The sequence below is a fragment of the Callospermophilus lateralis genome, chromosome 10 (genome assembly GCF_048772815.1).
Source record: "Callospermophilus lateralis isolate mCalLat2 chromosome 10, mCalLat2.hap1, whole genome shotgun sequence".
Lineage (NCBI taxonomy): Eukaryota > Metazoa > Chordata > Mammalia > Rodentia > Sciuridae > Callospermophilus > Callospermophilus lateralis.
In genome coordinates, this window is record NC_135314.1 from 79930071 (window position 1) to 79941269 (window position 11199).

General features: G+C 37.0%; 1 protein-coding gene across 1 annotated transcript in view; it reads right to left on the reverse strand.

The window, feature by feature from the left end:
- Positions 1-1777, reverse strand: part of Epha6 (EPH receptor A6) — a 785836-nt gene extending 784059 nt beyond the window's left edge. Inside the window, exon 1 of the mRNA XM_076868894.2 lies at positions 1396-1777. Coding sequence (XP_076725009.1) covers positions 1396-1777 — 382 coding nt within the window. The remainder of the gene's footprint in view (positions 1-1395) is intronic.
- Positions 1778-11199: the final 9422 nt, after the last annotated feature.

Here is an 11199-nt window from a genome sequence, read left to right on the forward strand (position 1 = left end):
TGGTGTGAAATTATACTCCATCATAGGAGAGTATGGCACTATGGTGTCACTTATTATGTGACATATCTTCAAAGTCATGAAAGTTATTAGGGTTTCCAAGTTCACATATGAATTTATGATTATATTCTGTCAGATAAAAACTAATAATTAGGAAAACATGGCAAAGCACTAACTATGTAAATGAGAAATGAGTATTGATTCCAAGTGATTATTTTATTTCTAAATAAAGTATATTGTTCATATATGTTTATGACAAAAGTAAGGCTTCGTTGTTTTACTTGCCTTCTGTCTTAATCTTCTTCCCTTTACACAAAAGTACATACTCTCGATTCATCTGACCTCCATTTTTAAATCTGCAAGTTATTTCCAGACCCTTACACACACGTGCACACACATATGTCTCATCTGTTAAATTGCAGTTACAATTGTCCACAGTTGTTTTACAGCTGAAGTCTTTAGGAGAGGTGACATATTGGTGGTCATCACAGTGCCAGTGAGAGCATCCAGCCAGGTACATGATGGAAAACTTTTATGGTTGTTGGATACCTAGTCTAAAGGAATTTACAATATGCATATGATATTATTATAGACCTTTAAATATTCAGAAATCCAAGGAAATGTATTTTATAAAGATTGTTTAAATAGAAGGAAAGAAAATGCTCATTGATTTACACCGTGTTGCACATACTATTCACCTTTACTTTGTCACTGTACCCACCAAAACAAATTCCTACGAAATATCTGACAGAAACTTGACGTTATGAATAGGATATTAAAAACTTGGAAATTCACACTTCACGCTTATCTACTCCCTGCTCGCAAAAAAAAAAAAAAAAAAAAAATAGAAACCCCACCACAGATGGGAAGAAATTTGAACAGGGTTCCGGGGCTAAGGCTAGGTGAGGGCAACACTGAGTGACTGGGGTGGGGGTGGGGGTGAGGGTAAAAGGCTGATAATTAATCACTAGGTACAGCGGGAGCAAGCAAGCTGCCTTTCAAGTAGGCATGTAGGAGAATCCACACATTACCCTGTTTTGAGCGACAACCAAGAGTCAGAAGTCCCCATTAAGTCTGTGCCAAGGAGCCTGACCTCCGGTGGAGACTGCGCAGCCAGGAGCAGTCCCACAGACGCCAGCAAAGGGACCCACGTGCTGCTGATGCTCACGCATCTGTTTAAAGAAATCTGGAAGCAGAAGGGCTCACAGCTCCTGGGGCCACCAGCCCTAGGCGGCATAGAAAGGACGCTCTGGTTAAGGAAAATCCTTGACCCCCCTCATGTGGCAAACCCAGAGAAACTGACCCCAGGACGAAGTTACCTGCAGAAGGCCACCTGCCTTAGTCCTCAAAGCACCTTCCTCCTCCGGTCCCCTCTTGCTCCTCCACCCCATCCCTTACCTTGGTTGTTGGAGACGTGACTGCAGTCGCCCGGCCAAGCTGTCAGCAGTGGCAAGAAGAAACCAAATTGCAAAAGAAATTCCTGGACTTCGCAGCCCCCCATGGTTCTCCCTGGCTCTCTTTTTTCCCTTAAAAAGAAGTGGTAGCAGTTCAGCCAGGTGTTCAGGATAGGGTGGGGGTCCTGGTCCACGTCTTCTTCCTCCTCCTCCTCCTCCACCTCCACCCGGCCCGCAGGGGGTGTCCCGGGGCGCCCCCCGCGTGAGACCCCGGGAGCAGAGCACGAGGGTCCAGGCTGCCCAGGTGCGAGTGCAGCTGCTTCGGAGGAGGACACTGCCTGCGGCGCTGAGGAGCTCCTGGAGGCTGGAGGCGAGGGGAATTGCATCCACCACCGTGTCCCGCTCGCGCGAGGACTATTCACTTGGGCCCCGGAGAGCGCGCGCGCAGGAGCGAGCTAGGGCTGTGGTTTGGGGGAGGGGAGCGAGGGGTGGGGGAGGGCGCCTCACCGCGGGGATGAAGGGAGGGACCACCAGGTACTAGGGGCAGTTCGGGCGGCCAGAGCGCCTCTCGGGACTGAAGTGGGCACTTGCAGAGACCAAAGTAAGGGAGGCTCCGCATCTGTGAAGAGGTGCGGGGGCAGCGAGAACTTTCCTCCGGCCGGTGCGGGAGAACCTGCCGAAGGAGGTGGCCCCAAGCAGCCGCGAGTGGTCCGGGCGAGCTGCGGACTGAACCCTCAGCCCCTTGCTTGAGTGGCGTCGACAGAGTTTCGCAGCACAGACGCTTCCACCTCGGCCGCATCTGCGCCGCGCCCGAGTCGTGGCAGCAGTTTTCTGAGCATCTCAGAGGCCGCACGCTTAGTCCCCCAAGCACTTAACCACCCTTTCCGCGACAGCAGCGCAGACCGTTTTATGACTACTCGGTTCGCGATATTGCCTTCCCCTTACTTCTCCACATTATCGCCGCTGGAGGGGGTGCGTGTAGTGGGTTAGTGCTACCGATCCCGGGCAGTGCTTGGCGACACCAGTAGCCGCCCAAACTTGTCCACTAGGGCGATCGACTAAGCTTTGTGGCAGGCTTTTGGCTTGGAGTCCTTGGAAAGCGAAAGGAGGGAGGAAGCAGCAGAGGGAGTCACATCTGGCTGGAAACGGGAGAGAGCTTGGCACCAGGGCTCGTCGAGGTCTGCGCGTCGCCATGTGGCGGTGACTTCGCGTTGGAGGTCACCAGCATCGTCTCAGCCTTTGCGCTGTGATTCCGGGGTCCTTAAGCTCCCGCGACTTGGCAGCGTTGGACTGTGAGCTCTGAGCCTTTCAAAGGCCACGTCCGCTGCGGTGCCCAAAGAGCGGCTGGCGTATGGCTTTCCCCACGCAAAACGCCCCCTCTGAGCCCTGCTCTCTCCTAGGGTTCGAGTAGCTCCTAGCCGAGGCGCAGGCTACTTGGTGGGACCTCCGGGGGCCGGAGCTATGCAGCTATTTGTGGGGAGAGATCTTGGCGTCTTGGGTCCCCAAGCTCTCGCCCCGAGGCCGAGGTGGCGCGGAGGGCAGAGCTGGAGCTAGAGCGCTGCTGAGCTTGGCCAAGCCCGGCGCTCCCTAGCCTGGCAGCAGCGACTCGGATACTGCCAGTTCGACGCTAGAGGGAGTCAGTCGACAACAAAAATTCCTCCACTGCTAGGTGGTGGAAGTGGCTAAACAGGCAAAGAAGAAAGGAGGAATGCTTTCAAGCTAAACTTAAACGCGTTTGTTAAGGACGCGCCATGGAAACCGTAACTCTGGTGTGGGAATTTTTGTAATACTCTATTTTGTTATTATTATTATCGTCAGTTTATTTTTTAAAAGGGGATATTGACTATAACAGTGGAGTGAGGTGGAAAAACTCGCCTCAAAATTCATCAGAATTGTTTTGAAGCAACGTTGATGACAATGGGGAAAAAAGTGAACTGAAAAGAGAAAGCAGCGATTATTATAAAGGGTAGATGATATTTTTCAACTGGGCAGAGCGTACTGGAGGGAAATGGCACGGTGGCAGAATTCCGGAAAGTAGATGATTAAATAGCAAAGGTCAGCATTTGATGCTTAGAGAATTTTGGAGATAAAAGCACCCTCCCTTTTTATGCATTTCAGCTCTATGATGTTTATCACATATCATAGTTAAAAGAGTTTTCGTTAAACCTTATAGTCGATTGGAGGGAAAAAGAGGAAAGATGCCTTAGGTCTAAAATTTTGCTGCGTGGAGAGAAATGTGAAATGCAAGTGATTTCCAGAATGTGAGGACGGTTTCCGATTGGTGACTGTACTTCCACGCTCATTATGAATTCATACCCAGCTGCTCTTTTAAGGTGTCCATGCCAATTTAAATGTATGCAAATCATTTATAAATGGATAACCCTGTGTGTAGTTTATATATTAGTACTTGAAAGAGTAAAATCTGATTTTGCTATTCATTTTACTGCTGTTGCTGATATTGACTGCCCACATGGTTGTTTGCAAATTCAATTTGCAATTTACAAATTCAGTTGTAAAATAGAAATCCACAATATGAACAATGTGCTATAAATCATTACGTCTAAAACCTAGAAAAGGTTCAGAATTCATTATACCAACGTTTTCATTCAAAATAACGTTTCTTTTCATTTACTGTCAACTATTTCCATGACCTTTTAAATTTTCATTTTTAAAAGTTGAATTACAGTGAATAATTTTATATGCTTCATTGCTAACTAAAAACATCTTATTAAAAGCACTCCTTAAAAATGAGTTACATATACTACATTAAACTGAAGGAAAGCATAATAGCATTATCTTAGGAATGTAAAGCCTGTATATCTATTTCTGACCTTTTATTTTTTCAAATCAAAGGCTTGGGAGGAAATATTTCGAGTGGAAAAGAACCAAAATAATCTCTAACAAAACTAGTTTAAAATGAAAACTTAAAATCAATTGTTGATCTTGGCTTGATTTTGAAGAATACATTTTAATATAGAACATCAAAAAGCTATATTTAAAATTAGTCTAGAAGGAAATGATTCTTATAGAAGGAAGGAAAGTGGGGGATAAAGAAAAGATAAAGTTTATTTCTAGGACTCAGGCTTATTTACAAATCATGACATAATGTCTGAAACATAAACTGTTACATCAAAGTAACAACAGCTTGATTAATTTGAATTTATTCCCCTCCCCCATTGTGGCTACAATTCACATACTCTACACAATTTGTTTAAATAAGCCATAGTTAAGCTTGACATAATCTGTATTACCTGGTCAGATAATTAATAGTCATGTTTTCATACGGGTTTTTTTTAAAAAAATAATTACAAGATTTTTCTCAATATTAAAGCTTTAGATAATTTTAGATAATCTTTATTGCACACCTAGAAGATAAGGACCTCTAGGTAAAAACATATCAAAAATGAATTGAGGTATAATTATCATTACCTTTGACAATAGCAAAAGTCCATGAGTTTAACATGACAATAAATTTCAAAATATGATTGTAAAAATGATTACTATAACAATTTGACCATTTGTGTTACAAACACACACACCAATATGTATATGCATATTCTTTCTAAAATATTAGGCTCTTTTTATGTGCAAGAGGAAGAGTTGATAGTTAACTAGTTTGTATGAGTAAAAAATAATTTATTTTATAAAGCATCATTTTCTTTAAAATATAGGCACAGTTGTTTCTTTTGTGAGTTAGAAGCAATTGCATTTAACAAAAATGTACTTCCTTTTTGATTTTCTAGCAGTGTTGATATATTTGCTGACATGTGACAGTTTCAAAATTATAAGCCACTCAATGAACCAGATGCAATATGATGTAGATTTGTCTGCACTTGTCTGTTTGAATCATACCCATGTTCAGAAAAGCATTCATGTCTCATTTTTCAGAGTTATATTATTCAGAATTCCCTTATATTCTCTCAGACCATTGTTCTTCATGATATATGTGGTCTGAATTTGGGTAATTAATGATTAATTTTTTAATTCAATAAAAGATATATGATACTAAAAACTAGTCCAAGTTTTCACCTACAGGAGAAAGAGTATTCACAATATTTGCTTTATAAACTGATGAAAAGAATAGAGAATTAACATGAAGTTAATTCCTTTGAGAAAAAAAGGATTATAATGTTAATATTCAGCATGTTTAAAAGATTGAGAAAGTCTCAAATATATCATTCTGGTAGAAGAATAAATTAATTCATTTACAGTAGCAATTTACACTCTAAGGTCAAGATAGAAGAGACAAATAAAAAGAGTGTTGATCCTCAAATATTCAAAACATCAATTCTTAAGAGATTAAGTTTGTAATTTAAACACACAAATGTGTCTTTGTGTTAATAGAACATTTAGAGACATGCTACCTTCATGCCTTCAACTTTAAAATACAAATTGAGTAAAAGATCAACATATCTATTTTAGCATCCAACATATAAAGTTAAAAAAAAATCTCAGTCATGTATATTTAATTTGAGGCTCTTTGCTTTTAGAAACCATTATTTGGGGAAAACACACACATTGTTTCCTTCAGAAATTAGGCTTCGATGTTTAGAAATAGTTAATGTTTCTCCTTCCCCTCCTTCTGCTCTGCTTTCATTTTTGAAAAAAAAAACAAACAAACAAACAAAAAAACACATCCCAAACAGTGCTGGGTGTTTTATTTTATTGTTATCACATTAAATTTAAAAAACTTACAGAAAAAAATGTAGCATAAAGTAACCCAAAACATACTAAAGTTGCTACTGCAATAACTGTATTCAAATCTTGTGTGGCACATTATAGTCAAAGAAAAATAAGTGTGTATATATATATACAAAATCATATACATACCACATTTATGTATTACACATGTGTAGGTCCGTAATTCATTTTTTTTTAAGAGAGAGAGGGGTAGAGAGAGGTAGAGACAATTTCAATATTTATTTTTTTAGTTATCGGGGGGCACAACATCTTTGTTTGTATGTGGTGCTGAGGATCGAACCCCGGCCGCACGCATGCCAGGCGAGCACGCTACCACCTGAGCCACATCCCCAGCCCCTCCGTAATTCATTGAAAACATTGTCTCTACTACTTTTCTACTTCACCATTTACCAAACACGAGTTTCATTTGCATTTATTTGTGCCCAGTACTTTGGGGAATGTACAAAGATTATTTGTATTTGGTTCCTATCTCTCAGAAGTTTATATTACATTGCTGAATACGACATATGGATTATGCCTATATAAATCACTTTGTGTGGTCTCAAATATCTACTTAAAGGAAGAGAATCATACCCTCAACTTCTAAGGCATGGATCCCTACTGTTACTCCTTTTATTTGATTTAAACATACTCTTGTTATAGATTAGTTCATACTTGACAGCTTGTCAATGAACTTTTATCAACATTAAATACAATATTAAGTCTTATGTACAATGGTCAGATAATTCAACTATACTCAACTAGTGTTTTTAATGAAATTGATTTAATAGTCAGGACTATCAGAATATTCACGAAAGTAATTTATCTAAATTATGCAGAGAAGTTTTAAAAATAATATATTTACATTAATTTCAACTTTATAAGTAACATGACATTCAGCTTATCTTTCATGCCCCAGAATAATCAGCTATGTCAAAACAACTTTGTTTTAATTGAATAATAATAGATATCATTAAAGAGCATATTCTAAATATCAAATAGATAACAGCTACTGAAAGAAGAAAAACTACTTTTTAAAAAAATCTGTGTAATGAAATGTCTGATTGTTTCCTTCATAATAAATATCACAGGAATAATACTATTAATTTATATTCAGCTATTCAAAATAGAAATGTAATAAAAATATGCCAATAAGTTGTCCTGTATTGTTCATACTTTAAGATACTTTACAACCTACTTCAAGAAAAACGAAAAGCAAATTTTACACAAATAACACTGGCATATGCCAAATGCTAAAATGTTAAATTTGAATAACAATTATCAACTACAGATTTCAGCTACTTTGATACCAATAATGCAAAACATGTTCTTTTGCTATAATCAAACTGAGATAGATGAAAAGTGAATCTTAATATCTCTCATATACTGGACTTGGTGGGTAATAAAGTTCTTTAATAAAAATGTTTCTTATTACATTTATTTACTTTGCAGTAAGGTACCATGCTTACATTTTTGAGTTTGTGAAATTTTTGTTGTGTAAACATAAAAAAAATTAAAAACACTTTATCTCAACTGAGTTATAATAACACAATAAAATTTTAATATGCCCAAAATACGGATATAATTTTAATCATAGTATTTATTTTCCTATTGCTATTAAAGGGTTTTCATTCAAATACAAATATTTGTCAATATAATCTTATAGTCATTAGATAACTATAAATTTTATAGGACTCACTTATATCAATCATCTGACAATAAGCATACAATTCTTCATTTTCTTGCCTAACTTTAATACACATATTCAATTTTCCCAAGGACCTTGAAGTGTCTTCAAAGAACAGTGAAGGTTTCTTCTACATCCACAAAAATTATTTCAAAAATAATAAAATATTTCATATTTATGTTTAACTTTTGGTCAAATTTACCATCACTATTATTTTTTCCATAATGGAAATTTAATACTTGCATATTTCAATAGCAAGAGTACCTAATTGCCCTAGTTTTGTTTGTCAAAGATCATTAAATACTTTTATTTCTATCATTTGAGTCAATATAACTTTATAAATTGCTACATATGAATAATTTATATTATATACATGTTAGGACTAAGCTGAGTTTTTATGAAAATGGTTCTGGCTATTCAGGAAACTGAAGTCCACTGTGAGTCCCTGTGAGACTTCTGTAGTATTTCACTCTTAAATTTTATTCATGATCCATAGTATTAGCAGTATACTGAAGTCCATAGTATTTGTAATTAAGTTGTATGGTTTTATTGAAAATATGATTTCCAAATCAATGGAAAAAACACTAGACTGACTTCCACTGGTATTAATTTATATCTAATGATGTCTATATTTATTTGATCATGAATTATTTTATATCATGGCTTGAACTATATAAGTAATATGATATATAGTCACGATTATTTTTGAATGTTTTGTCCAATGGGGAAAGTTCCTTGCTCTTTGAGAATATGTATAATTTTCAAACAAAATATTGAAGTTCTGTACTATGTATCTTAAACAAATGCAATATGTTAACACTGCCAAATAGCACTCTTTGCAATGTTAGAGATAATATGTATCTCTGATGTGGAATAGAGTACCCATTAGCTTCATGAATTTTTGAGTGTTTGACTGGATCTAATGTGTCTGAAAACTGAACTTTTGGGACTTAACATCTATAGTAATGCAGCCACCTCAATGTTCTTAGCAGCTCAATTCACAATAGCTAAACTGTGGAAGTAACCTAGATGCCCATAAATAGATGAATGGATAAAGAAACTGTGGTATAGACACAATGGAATATTAGTCATCATTAAAAGAGAACAAAATTATGGGATTTGCAGGTAAATGAATGGAGTTGGAGAATATCATGCTAAGCCAAGTAAGCCAAACCCCAAAAAAACCAAAGGCCAAATGTTCTAATAAGTGGATGCTGATCCCAAACCGAGAGGGTGGAAGCATGGGGAAAAATGGAGGAACTTTGACTGGGCAAAGAGGAGGGAAGATAGGGAGGGTATAGGGGGTCAGGAAAGATGGTGGAATGAGGTGGACATCATTACCCTAAGTACAGGTATGACTGCACATATGGTGTGACGTTATATCGTGTATAACCATAGAAATGTAAAATTGTGCTGCAATTGTATACAATGAATCAAAAGACATTCTCCTGTCATATATACCTAATTAAAATAAATATTTTTTTTTAAAAAAGTACTCACTACATTTCAGAAAGAAAAAAAAACTAAACATTTGGTTTTAGATATTTTTAATAAATTTAAAATTACACGGCTACTTTTTGCCACTGCATTGGATTTTACATCACTGCTCTTCAATATCTCCATGTTGATAATGGGGAAAAATAATAGAGGGATTTGAAAATCAAGCAAGATTAAGATTGGATATGGTATGACTTTCTCTAAAAATAGCTAATTCTCAATGTAGAAATTCTGTCATGCACAGTCAAGTTTCACACAGTTATATTTATCATAAAACAAAGCTTTTGTTCACTTCCAATAATGATTGTTACTATGTGTGTTTACATGGTCTTCAAAGCTTGCTTGAAATGATGTGTTTTTTGCATATTGCTGTGAGTTGGTCAGAACATGTGAAAAGATGTCACTCTGGTAGAAGCTCAATGTCTTTAAGAATTATGTCAATTATGAATACATTACTTACTAATATGCCTATTTTTGAAGGCTACTTTAGAATTTTTAAATGGTTCATGAGACACCATTCCCCTGCACTTCAAATTATGTCTAGTATGTTGCTCCAAGTCCCAACAAATTACAGAGATGGGAGGAACAAAATAATGGTATTATATTTTCCAAAATTAATGACCTCCCTTGAGATTTGTCAAAGAGGCAGCAAGATTTTCCATTCAGAAGCTAGACCTTGCCTTTGTTTATTGTTTCACTTTGTTATTGGTTTTGGTTTACTTTTTCCCCTTTTGACTTTTAGGTTTACATCATAATTATTGTCAGAGCCAGGGGTAGTGGTACATGCCTGTAATCCCAGAGGCTCTGAAGGCTGAGACAGAAGGATTGAGAGTTCAAAGCCAGCCTCAGCAATCTAGGTGCAAAGCAACTCAGTGAGCCCTGTCTCTAAATAAAATCAAAATAGGATTGGGGATGTGGCTCAGTGGTTGAATAGTTCAGTCCCCAGTACAAAAAAAAAAAAAAAAAAAAAAAAAAAAAAAAGACCCACATTGTCAGGAACACTTTAAAATATCCACAGATATTTTAAAATATGAAAGTGATTCGAAAACCAGAGAAACCGTTTACCACTATTTCATTTATGATGTCCTGAAGTTTGTCATTTGATGGTATCCTTCATTTGTCATAAACATCAAATTAAAAAAGAAAACTAAATCTAATTTGGCTTCATCTCCTAAAAAAATCTTGAAACATGATTAAAAAGTATTAATTTGTATATTACTTAGGAAACAATTACATAGATTTACTATGTGACAGACAGTGTTCCAAGTACAAATATTAATTTCAGATACTAATTATAAATACTAATTATCAATATGAATTCAATTGATGCTCCAAGAAAAAAAAAACCTCTGAAATAGTTACTATTATTATTCTCATTTTCTAGACTATAAAATTGAAACCCAGAACTGGCCTAAAGTTACCCAGGCATTAGGTGGTAAGACAGGGATGTTAACCCACCCAGTTGCATCCCAGAGGTTCTGCTTGTCATTGCTGTGTGCCTGAATGTTCACCCAAATTCATGTAAGTGTGTGCTTATATAGTTTGCATGTATCTGTATATTTATCTATATAATTTATCTAGTTAAATAAAATTAAACTCATATCATCAAGTACTTTCAATTAATCCCTTTCCCATTCATGAGCAAGTTCCCAAATGAACTCATTTTTCTTTCTCAGTGTCTACACTTAGGTGACTTTTGCAGGACATTCTTTTTTTTTATTATTGGTTGTTCAAAACATTACAAAGCTCTTGACATATCATATTTCATACATTAGCTTCAAGTGAGTTATGAACTCCCATTTTTACCCCAAATACAGATTGCAGAATCACATTGGTTACACATCCACATTTTTACATAATGCCATACTAGTAACTGTTGTATTCTGCTACCTTTCCTATCCTCTACTATCCCCCCTCCCCTCCCCTCCCATCTTCTCTCTCTAT